We start from the raw sequence: 12,768 nt of genomic DNA, 5'->3' as shown, positions 1-12,768 counted from the left end.
ATTTGCTTGCGCTGCTTAGGTTTACCATTTTAACATAGGGAAAAAAAAAAAAAACACTGCAGCGTTAGGAAAACAAAAATGCCTTTCTAACGCTATATAGTGTTCCCATACCCAAGTAGGCATCCCCCCGTTGCAGGGCTTAGAAAAAAAAAAAAGTAACATAAAAAAGGCTTACATTACATCCAGCGACACGCAAGTTTTCGTGTTGTTCTCTGGCTGAGAACAAGATCGATAATCTGAAATGCTAGTGCACATGCACAGCAAAACACTGCACAAATGAAATACTCTCTAGGAGAGTCTTTTGAACTCTAACAGACAGAGTTTAACTCTGTTATAGTGTTGGAAGCACCTCTAACAGCTATCAGGAAGAAAGCAAAACAGCAATGTTTTCATTTGCAGGTAAATATATATATATATATATATTTTGTAAAACTGTTTTATTATTAAGAATATATTAAAGATGAAGCAGTCTGATTGACAATCTAGTTCCTTTAAAGCTACAGTAAGGGGAAACTATGCCACAATACATGTGCTACCCCACTAGACTTCAAAATGCGGCTTTTACTACCAAATGAGTCAAAGCTTATTTCTTAATACGGAAATTCAGGACGGCTGCCTTCCTGCTTAAAGACACGTAGCGTAATTTCTAGAAAGACACACAAATTACACTTGCTAAAAATTTTTTTAAAAAGGCTCGCAACTCCTTAACCCGCATGATGCAACACTTCTGGCAAAGGTACTGACCCCATTTTCTTGCTAAAGGTTTGCTTCACTCTAAACAAAAAATATTGCATATGTATATATGTAATAGAGTAGAGAGTACCCTGTCAGCCTAAAGGAGATGAAAAAAACTGCTGTAAGTATAAGTTACCCTAGCTGCCTCTCAGTCGTCAAATGAGAAATGTTTACTACCTCCTTTGCAGTGTGCTGCTCACAGTCTTGTGTATAAACTGATAGTTGTAACATGGCTTTTGTCAAAAAAAGGAGTTTATGGAATAGGATCAACCACATAGACATGGGGGCATTATACATCGATAAAGGGCTATGAGCCCAATCTTTTGCTTGTATATGCTATATCATTTGTAATAAATCCTGGTCTGCACTTTGTATAAGGAGTAGAAATACTACATTTAAAGTTCAGTTGTCAAACTAATTTTATATATCATTCTCCCACACTATCAACATCCCTCTCACACACCTATTTCCTCCCTTACTGCATCTTATTCTAAAACGGACTTTACCACAAACCCTTATTACCACACTTGCTGGCTGTAATCAGTTATCTTTATAAAATGTATTTATTTATAAAATATTTTACCAGGATGGATACATTGAAATTTCTCTCGTTTTCAAGTATGTCCTGGATCCACAAAACATTGCATTGTTACAATAGGATTCAAGATTAGGGATCGACCAATATTGATTTTTTAGAGCAGATACCAATAATCTGAGAACTTTCAGGCCGATAGCCAATAATTTACAGATACTCTGTACATTTACCATTTAAAAAAAAAAATATATATATATATATATATATATATATATTTCTACACAAATCTACTGTTAACTGAACAGGTTTATTATTTATTTCTTTTTTTGCAAATCTTTTTTTTTTTGTTTTTTTTAATTAAAAGGTAAATGCACAAAATATACATGCCAGTCAGAATTGTTTATGTTTTCAAGAATATATGTGTGTAGTGAATGCAGTGTGGGTGTTTGTGTAGTGTGTGTATATAATGAATGCAGTGTTTTTGTGTAGTCTGTGCATATAATGAATGCAGAGTGTGTGTATAGTGGATGCAATGTTTTTGTGTAGTCTGTGCATATAATGAATGCAGAGTGTGTGTATAGTGGATGCAATGTTGTTGTGTAGTCTGTGCATATAATGAATGCAGAGTGTGTGTATAGTGGATGCAATGTTTTTGTGTAGTCTGTGCATATAATGAATGCAGAGTGTGTGTATAGTGGATGCAATGTTTTTGTGTAGTCTGTGCATATAATGAATGCAGAGTGTGTGTATAGTGGATGCAATGTTTTTGTGTAGTCTGTGCATATAATGAATGCAGAGTGTGTGTATAGTGGATGCAATGTTTTTGTGTAGTCTGTGCATATAATGAATGCAGAGTGTGTGTGTATAGTGGATGCAATGTTTTTGTGTAGTCTGTGCATATAATGAATGCAGAGTGTGTGTATAGTGGATGCAATGTTTTTGTGTAGTCTGTGCATATAATGAATGCAGAGTGTGTGTATAGTGGATGCAATGTTTTTGTGTAGTCTGTGCATATAATGAATGCAGAGTGTGTGTATAGTGGATGCAGTGTGTATATAATGAATGCAATGTTTTTGTGTAGTCTGTGCATATAATGAATGCAGAGTGTGTGTATAGTGGATGCAGTGTGTATATAATGAATGCAGTGTTGTGTAGTCTGTGCATATAATGAATGCAGAGTGTGTATAGTGGATGCAGTGTGTAAAATGGGATGTTTATTTTTTTAGGAGTTGCAAACCTCCTTAACAACAGTTCAGAACTATGTCAGGCACAGGAATGCAGGGAGCCATGGCACTTAAAAATTAAACACACTGGCTCTTAACTTTAAAAAAAAAAAATTTTTTAAATACTTTTGCCCATGAATATGTTTGGCTTCCAAATTATTACTTCACTAACAGAAATTGCTTGGAATGATTTACAATTCCCATAATACTTTGTTTGATTTTTGATGCAGAAAGCATTACCATGGTCTGTCCTCCAGCCATTTGAAATGTCTACAGCATGTTGACAAAATGAGCAGCTCCTTCCATATTTTTTGTCTTCGAGGGGGGCATTTTTTTTCTTTTTAAATATTTAATTTTATAAAATTATGTTTTAATTCCCCCTCCCTACTTGTCAGGGGTTGTCCTGACACCCACATTGTTAAGAGTTAGACAGTTTTAGAACCGTTTTACTTCTTTCTGGGGTCCACCAGACACCACTGTTGCCTGCAAACTACAGCCTTAGGAGAGCTTTGACTACCCGTGGTACGGGTAAGGGGGGGACAGGTTGGGGAGATGCAAACACCTAAAGCGTGATGTAGTGGTTATGGTGCTTAGAGTGTTTCTTTACAGATCTCCAAGTAAAATAAACTACTATAACCCTGATTCAATTCTAATGAAGTTACGATTTTAAATGTAAGAACAGTTTTTATTGAAGCAGCAAAGGTAATAAAGAGGCAGGACACGGATCCGTATCTTTTCACATGAGAAAGCAAATAATCATTTCTCAGTTTAACAAATTAAACGTCCCAGAAACTCCCTATCCTGCCCCCAACATTGCTTTTGTACGATAGGAACTATGTGTCATTACGAAATAGCTGGTTTGCCCTCTCTAATCCTCTGGGGATACCATTTAGTGTTTACGAATAGCTCCTTCAAAGTTCCCCTCGTGCTCTTCTCAAGTAAGTTGATATAGGTTTGACAGGTCTGGAATAATCCCCCCTCCCTTCCCTGGTCATCCTTGTGTGACATGGATTCAATTCAGTACATTCTAAAGGCATGAAAATGTATTAAGCTAATACGTGTGGCCTCACGTAAAATCCAAATCGATGTCCAAGCAGTAGCCTGATCATATGTATGAAAATAGATTGAGCATTGAAAGAGGATGAATATTACCAAACAAATACCTATTTTCAGATTGAAGAGGTTACGATTTTAATAATTAAAAATAATAAACATCATGTAAGACACAGCAATGTCATATATGTTGTTGCTTGATATTATATAATAAAGCCAAACTGTATAGCAGAAAGACAAATCTGAAAACATATATAGTATAGTAAACTGTATTGACAAACAGATATTGAAACCAATATTTATACTTATTTTAACATATGCTGGGTCCTGCTGCAACAGCATGTATCTGAAGAATTATTTTTACATTCTGTCGAATTCTTTTCAAAAATTCCATTTTCTTTACGTCATGATTAATTTAACAGACCAGCAGCATGCAGTGAATTATTAGCTAAACAATGGAGCTTTGCTTCTTTTTTTTGCATACAAAAGAATTCACTGACTAACTTCCTAGTCTACTACACAGTAAAAACATCCTACAGTCCAAACAGAGTCCAAATTGGCCTGTTCGGCCAAGGTGAGAGAGATTGGAATAACAAGCAAGTATTCTTAAAGGGATAATCCAAGCATCATACCCAATAGAGCCACTGTAGTGGTTATAATGCCAGGAATACCCTGTCCCCATTCCCTAGTAATGGGGCAAATTATTTAGCAACAGTTTGCCCTCTTACCTGGGTTTCACTGGACTACTCTCAGCCGATGTGCACAGAAAGTTGCACTGAATTGACATTAGTCAACCCAGAACACTTGTTCTGGTATGGCTAATGACGCCCCAATGACGATGCCGGAGGTGGAGTTACACCTCCAGCAGTGAAGGAGGTTAACTTTGTATGTGCAGGGTATGCAGACTTCAGGCACCATGACAATTTCGGCTTGAAGTCACCTACAAAGCAATAGTGCTAGCCTACCTATTTATATTTCCTAAATAGGCAGGCTGTAGTGGTTATGCTGCTTGGGTATTCCTTTAAGATAGAGAGGGCATAAGGAAAATAAATCCTATACATTTTTTTTCTACAGCAGTGATGCCAAAAGGTTGATTCACAGATATTTAAAGAACTACAATTTACACATTGCTATGTCATTCTGAACAACTTGCAAAGCATGAGAGTTTTATTTCTACAATGACTAGGGGCCCTACCGTTTGGGCAACCCTATACTACAGCAGTTTTCCAGGGAAATGCAACATACGTTTGAATTTAAATAAAAAAATTAAAAAAACACAAAGGAAAAATTATAAAAAAAAAAAAAAACTTAGAAATCTATGGACTTGAAGCTTCCATGTTATGTTGACTTGTCCCAAATTTACAAGTTATAATTTTACACTGGAAAATCAGGAAGTAAAGGAACCATCTAAATCAAGTTGCATCTCTTATTCTCCCTCTGTGGTATAACCTTTACCTTAGCAAAGGTCATACACTTCCAGAACAGTATGTGCTCGCCCTTGCTCTTCAACTACAACATCTTGCCCACTTTCAGCAATTTACTTGACCAAACATTGCTATACAGAGCCAGGTTGATTTACCTTTTCTAGAAAGCTTCAGGCCTTGGGGATTGGGTTATGGGTGGAGGAGGGGGCACAACTATCTTTTTTTTTTTTTTTTTTTTTAAATGTCATAGGATAAACAGACGTTTTGCAAACAATGTGTGGCACTTTACTGAAAAATAGTTAGACAAGCCATATTAATCTCAATACAAATGTGAGGCATTAGCACAGATATTTTACACTACCCACATAGGCTTTGTAAAGACAAGCAATGATGCCCTCCCACCACCATCTGCTAAATATGAGCTGCCAATGTTACAACTACCACATAATAGAAATGGAAAAACTCAAGGGGCCGGAAGGTAGGGAGGAAAACCATACCCAACTCCCGTCCCTCAAGAAAAATGGGGGGTCACCTAGACTGGGTAATAGGGGGTAACCCAAGAGTTAATGAAATGAAAAAAGCCCAAAAGGATATCTTACAATAAGATAGCCAATAAGGGAAGGGCCCAGCCCAATCTTAATAGTAATGTAGTAGCGAAAAAAACAAAAAAACTTTAAAGTCTATTTAAAAACCTGGGACAGAACAGAAATAGACAGAGTCTCATTAAGAGAGAGATATGTAGCCTAGAAAAGCGGCACAATGAGCCTAATAAAGGAAAGTCCTCACAGAAAAAAAAGGGAGGGCAATATACTAAACTATGCACAGCTTAGGGTATAAAAGCAGTGAGAGAAATGGGGAAAAGGGGGAAAGGGGAGGGTGGGTTGGGATAGCAGTAGAGCTGTGATCCCAAGGGGAGTAACTACCCCCCAAAAAACGTAAGGGGATACAATACAGCAATGCTAAGACCATAAATAAAAAAAACCTCTCCCCAGACCACAAAAAGTCCCAACAAGTAGCTTACTCTCTGTGCTAACCCTCTATCTCCTATATAACACCTTCATGGGTGTTCTGATCTAGACTCTGTCTAAGTATCTGAAGTCCCAGGTACAAAGAACTAAAAGGTCATAAGTGCAAAGTGCTCAAAAAAAAGTGTAGAAAACAAACTAAACCCGACGCGCGTCCCGGCGGTTTATTTATATACCCACAGATCATTACAAACACCTGTGTGCCTTCTAATCCATGTGTTCAGCCGTTCCGGTCGTCTCGCAAACAGGGTTGTGGGGGCGTGGTATGAAGCAACATGATGCCAACCCACAAGGCTTCGTCGTGAACGGCCGGAGAAACCGAAAGAATCAGACCAAGTTAAAAAGAATTAACCCTTAGTATGCCTAACTGGCTGAATAAATAAACATTACTTGATGATCCACTATGGTATAATACACATATAAAAAAGGAGGAAATAAACTCATAAATTGTGACCACCAAATGGAAAACAGTAATTAAATAGTCAGTTAGGCAAGTATATATAAGGAAATAGCTGAAGGGCCATAGAATATGCAGATACTGTGTTTCCACTGTAATGTATCAAGATTTCCATGTACAAAATTGCCAATACACCTGTGAATGAGTATCGACCTTGACAGTGTGTACTCAGACATACAGATGATAATCTTAAATACTTAGGTCATAATAGTGATATAATTTAGGCATACTGGTTAAAGAAAGTGGGTAAATATAACGGCATCCCAGTATGATGGACATATAAACCGAGGGTGACCAAAAAATAAAAAATAGAGATTAATAAAGAGATATATACAAGCTTAACTTAAGATATCATTTCTTATCAGAATTTAAATTAAATAAACAGGGAGTAGGAGAAACCTTCATTCAACCCAAGTGGGGACAAAGTTTTAAGATGATAAATCCAGAATGCCTCTCTTTGTCTTAATCTTAAGTCCCAATTCCCTTTCCTCGGAGGTTGTGGTATATGTTCAAGACCCATGAAACGAATGCCTGCTGAAGAATGGGTATGATATAAATGTAAGTGTCTTGAGACAGGCGTCTCCAAATGTCTCCTGACTGAATTTACATGTTCTCGTATCCTGAGTCTGAAATGACGAAAAGTCTTGCCTACATATTTTAGACCACAGGAGCAAGTCAACAAGTAAACTACTCCTGTTGTATGACAATTGAAAAAGGAACGAGGTTTAAAAATCTTCATATCACTACAGTCAGAGAACGTCTTCGATTGTCTACTGATGAATGGGCAAGTGCTGAAGCGACCACATTGAAACGTACCCATTGGTAGGTATTTTTGGAAATAGCCGGGAGATGGCTAGGTGCTAGAATGTCTCTCAAATTTCTACCCCTCCGTGCTGTAATCGAAGGAAAAGGTGGCAAAATTTCCTTAAGATGTTTGTCAGATTGGAGAATAGGCCAGAATTTATGAAAGACATTCGACATAGTATCCCATCCTGCATCATATGTACCAATGCAGCGTATTTTGTTTTCCTCAATCTTACGACTCCCATCTGTAATCAGAGTTTCCCGTTCTGTATGGATTGCCCTAAGATAAGCCCTTCCTGTCAAATAAACCCAATGCAAGTACCTGGTGTATGGACGTTGATTCCGTCTTTAGCACAGAAAGCACATTAGAAACACTGTATCCCCCTAATATCCATACTAGTTTTAATAAATTAACTAAACTCTTTAAACAGCAGATCAAGATAAGCTGGGAAGTCTCTACCCTCGAAAAATAGATCTCCAAAAATATTATACCTAGAGTGTTAAGAGTTCAGATTTCTCCAGCAAGACAAATTGAGATGGAAGAGTTTTATAAGGAATGGGATGAGGCAGCCTCTAAATGCTCAAACACCTTTATGAATATCATCTGTAAATACCGGTCTATTAAATTAGCCAATGTTCAACTAGAATTGGATAAAGAAATCGAGTTGGTTCAGGGATTCAAAGTAGAACCACAATTTGAGACCCTAGAGATAAAACTTAAGTCCAATTTGGACAAATTCTCACATGTAATAAAAGGGAGGAAACATCAGAAATATATGAGAGACAAAAAGGATTTTGAACAAGGCAGAGTCTACTGTCCTTTTAAAAAAAAAGAGGACTAAAGTGGACTCTGACCAATTCAGTACATCAGAGTATGAATCAACTGATACGCTTTTCTATGCTACATATCTCTCTCTTAATGAGACTGTCTATTTTTGTGCTGTCCCAGGTTTTTAAATAGACTTTAATAAAGTTTTTGTTTTTTTCGCTACTACATGCATAGAGAACCAAAACTATAAAAATATAATTTACAGTTTTAAATTCATGTCAATTTTGAAGGTCAAATTTTAACTATGCAATGTAAAAGCTTTGCCATTAAGTAAATAGGGCAATGGTTCCATTACTGGGTTAAATACGCCTCTAGCAGTTGTCTACCTGACGATTACTAGAGATGCTTCCAATGTGAGAACTGAGTCAATCTGTATTCTTACAGCTAATCTCTAGGAGAACAGAGCTGCCGTACATCCACTTTTAGTCCTCAATGCTCCTGCAAGGAGGATATTTAAAGGGACATTCCAAGCATCATAACCACTAAAGTTCACTGTACATTCATAGAGATGAGAGAATCCAATCAGGAAAGGCTAGAATGTCAAGATACCCAGGATGCCCTAGCCTAGGAGAGTGATGTCTATCCCAGGCACCAACCTTCCTAAACTACACTTCCCATGATGCTCACTGAGCACCAACCTACCTTAACTACACTTCCCATGATGCTCACTGAGCACCAACCTACCTTAACTACACTTCCCATGATGCTCACTGAGGACAAGGAAGGCAGAGTCTCGGGAAGGTATGAGGTGCTAATAGGAGCCATCACTGGGCTATTCATTTTGTATAATTTTACAGCCAGCTTAGGTACTCTGCCCGAACCCGGCTGAGGAGGAGGGAGCGGCTACACCGGCTCGTGGACCATTTTATCCAGCTCGCAGCTATGGCAGCATAGACAGAGTGACTGTGACGTGCTAACCCCGCCATGCATGACGTCACGCCACTCCCAATAACCCTTTCCTCTCCACGCGCTGCGTCACGTGTCAGTCAGTGACCGTTAGCTGAGGGCTCACTCACTTGTCTTCCTTGGCCGAAGGAGGAATGCTGACCCCGGGCTCCGTGCCGCCGCTCCCTTCATCTGCGGGGGTCCCGTCTGACTTGACGCACAAGCGCCTGGCCTGTGTCACCCGAGTGTGAGGCAGCCGCCACCATCCCCTGCCGTCACCTCCAACCCCGGCCAGCTCCCGGGGCCCCGCGGCGGCCAGGCTGCGCAGCGCCCGGCAGGGTAAGGTAGCGGGCGGTATCAGCCTCCGCATCCCGGGCTGCTGGTGCTGTATGAATTCTCTGAGCAGCGCGGAGCTCCTCAGCCATAGCATGGTGTCACGGTCTGTGTTCGCCTGGCAATGAAACTGTTCCGCCTCACACACCGCTTTCTATTTCGGTAGTGACAGTACACGACCAGCCCCTGCTCGAAGCCCATTGGTCCGCCTCGCTACCTGTCAAAAAACAGCGCATTCCCATTGGTGGGTGTTATGAGCATTCTAACCGCGTCTGACAAATGGGCGTGTCCCTGCAGTGTTCTGGAATATTACTAGCAGCAGGCTGAGCTCTGAGCCTCCTGCAGCACATCCCAAGGAGAGGGCAGTCAGTGTGATAGGGGGCATCATGTAAGCAGCTTATTACTGTGTGTGATAGGGGGCAGCAATGTAACTGGCTTATTACTGTGTGTGATAGGGGGCATCATGTAAGCAGCTTATTACTGTGTGATAGGGGGCAGCATGTAATCAGCTTATTACTGTGTGTGATAGGGGGCAGCAATGTAACTGGCTTATTACTGTGTGTGATAGGGGGCAGCATGTAAGCAGCTTATTACTGTGTGTGATAGGGGGCAGCATGTAAGCAGCTTATTACTGTGTGTGATAGGGGCAGCAATGTAACTGGCTTATTACTGTGTGTGATAGGGGGCAGCATGTAAGCAGCTTATTACTGTGTGTGATAGGGGGCAGCATGTAAGCAGCTTATTACTGTGTGTGATAGGGGGCAGCAATGTAACTGGCTTATTACTGTGTGTGATAGGGGGCATCATGTAAGCAGCTTATTACTGTGTGTGATAGGGGGCAGCAATGTAACTGGCTTATTACTGTGTGTGATAGGGGGCATCATGTAAGCAGCTTATTACTGTGTGTGATGGGGGTCAGCATGTAAGTAGCTTATTACTGTGTGTGATAGGGGGCATTATGTAAGCAGATTATTACTGTGTGTGATAGGGGGCAGCATGTAAGTGGCTTATTACTGTGTGGGATGGGGGGGTCAGCATGTAAGTAGCTTATTACTGTGTGTGATAGGGAAGAGCATGTAAGTGGCTTATTACTGTGTGTGATAGGGGGCAGCATGTAAGTAGCTTATTACTGCTTACGTCACATTTCGTCACTGGACACTGAATATGTATTTTGTAATCCTAAAGGCAGGCATTGTGAATATTGGTATTTGGATGGAGATATTATTATTATTATTGGTATTTATATAGCGCCAACTTATTCTACAGTGCTTTAAAATATTATAAATGGAGGAAATTGGACAAATACAAAATGTAACAAGAATAGGTAGATGAGGACCCTGCTCAAACAAGCTTACAGTATAGAGAATATAGGGTGTTATTCACAAAACAGTGAAATGTAGGGGCTTAGAAACTCTTGCGTCAGACTGAAGTGGGGGAAAATATCAGAGCTCTTGTGAATGTAAGCTTTTCATTTTCTCAACATTATTTCGGGCAAAATTTTGCAAGTCCGTTCTCAAGAAATTGTCAACTCATTGTATATTGTTAAAAAAAACAAAAACAGAAATGCCTCAATAAATTGTCACATATGTTGAATGTGTCACTTTCTCAATGTAACCATAGTAAACAATCCCATTACCCCATAATTTCCGGTGATGTTAGGAGTGTAGAATTAGGGTTAGGAGTTCACTGCCCTTAAGGGGACACTCCAGGCACCCAGACCAGTTGTACCCATTGGAGTGGTCTGGGTGCCAACTCCCACCACCCTTAACTCTTCAAGTGTAATTAAGGATTATTCTAGCTTCAGTGACTGAATAATCTAAATTTTATTAAAGACAGGAGGTGAATATTTGCTTTACTTTCTTTACTGAATCCTCCCAGCAGCAAATAAACAGTTAAACAATTGAAAACAATATCAACCAATCAGAAGATATCCATACAGTAATATGTGGCTATGAGACTCCTCCCAACTCCTCTTTTTTGATGCAGCCAAAACTTGAAGTCCACCGTTTAAACCAGAAAATAGTCTGCAAAACACAAAGCGTAGTCAACCATGTAAACGAGACATAAAGAGTCCAATGAAGAGACGAATCAAGGATGCTGTGAAGGACAAGAAGAAACGTCACACTAGAACTAAAAGAAAAGTATGGTATGAGTGGTAGACTGGCAGTCATACAGAAACAAACACTAATGTGACAAGTTGTGTCAATGCAATATACATATATTATGAAAACTAGAGCAATCTAAACATCTTACAATAAAACCATGATCAAAAGATATACAACGCAAGTATAATGCATGTAAGAGCTTACCTGAGTATCCACAAGTGAACAAAATAAAGGGGTGGGACATTGAAAGATTTAAAGAAGCCAACGGGTGGGAAAATATTCGCTCCTCCTCCTCACAGCCATTAGCCTAAGCAGCAACGGGTAACTGTGATTGGCTGAGAATGTCAACTGACTACTTTCATCCTGTCACTGTGCCCATTTCTGGTATGAATTAGTATGGTTTAGGAAGAGTGTAAACTCTGCCTCACCCATACCTCCAGTAGGGGCTAGGCTAAGAGTTGCCAGGGACCCTAATTCCGTGTTAAACTGCTTGAAAATGGTTTAACAATAAATGGAGAGACAGCGCCAGGGGACTCCGGGCACCATAATCATTCCAATGTTATGAAATGCATATAATAGCGATTTAAAAATAGGTGTGTTTAACCCTGGAATCTAAACATTCCTGTTTCTACAAAACTGCACATTGCTGGGTTAAAGCTACAGGGCCAATGCACTTGGACCACTTAATTGAGACGAAGTTGCATCTAGTGTTCCTGTAAGGGTCATGTCAGAGACCAAATGGTGGTAGCCCCCACGTGGCAGGTCCCACTTGAAAATAGAGCTTGCTAGCGTGCATGCACTGAGTATCCACAGTTCACTAAACTGTTGAAGTTCTCTTGAATGAGTGGAATTTCATGAGTTCAGTTTGTACAGCATTAGTGCATTTAATGATGTACCCACAGTGGGCTTATCTTGTCTCTGTTGTCTCCGAAAGTGGATCAAAGATTAAAACTGGGACAGCGGGACATGACACTGGATAATGTAAGATATATTGACTGATGTATGAAATACAGCTAATGGTTTTCAGAACTGTTAATTATGTAATTCACAACGTTTTTCTTTTTTGTGTGAAAATACCCCCTATCTCATTATTCATATTAGCAGAACGCATCAAGTTATACAGCTTTATGAATACAAGAGTAATATACATCTGTTATCTTAACAGCCGGATTGCTCACAGTTTGTTCTTTAAAATCAATAAACACTTCCTGAGCAATAAACCTGCCACATATTACATACTGTACATTATATGACAATATAAAAAGTCCCAAAACATTACTTCTTTAAGGCTACAATTTATTCAGTTAGAATTCAACTATGGGGTGATTTAGGGTGTGCAGCTAAAACATGCTATACTAGT

The 12,768-nt window shown here is 39.4% G+C and overlaps 1 protein-coding gene across 3 annotated transcripts in view; it reads right to left on the bottom strand.

Moving 5' to 3' along the window:
- GLS (glutaminase) overlaps window positions 1-9,440 on the bottom strand; it is a 134,514-nt gene extending 125,074 nt beyond the window's left edge. For 2 of the 3 annotated variants that reach the window (XM_063430153.1, XM_063430152.1), the window contains exon 1: window positions 9,102-9,440. In XM_063430153.1, coding sequence (XP_063286223.1) covers window positions 9,102-9,400 — 299 coding nt within the window. In that variant the 5' untranslated portion in view covers window positions 9,401-9,440. The remainder of the gene's footprint in view (window positions 1-9,101) is intronic. The other variant, XM_063430154.1, reaches the window with a different exon arrangement.
- Between the last annotated feature and the right edge of the window lie 3,328 nt (window positions 9,441-12,768).

Source organism: Pelobates fuscus, chromosome 8 (genome assembly GCF_036172605.1).
Source record: "Pelobates fuscus isolate aPelFus1 chromosome 8, aPelFus1.pri, whole genome shotgun sequence".
Taxonomy (NCBI): domain Eukaryota; kingdom Metazoa; phylum Chordata; class Amphibia; order Anura; family Pelobatidae; genus Pelobates; species Pelobates fuscus.
The sequence above is the reverse complement of the archived record's forward strand: the minus strand, read 5'-3'. Positions and strand labels throughout refer to the sequence as shown.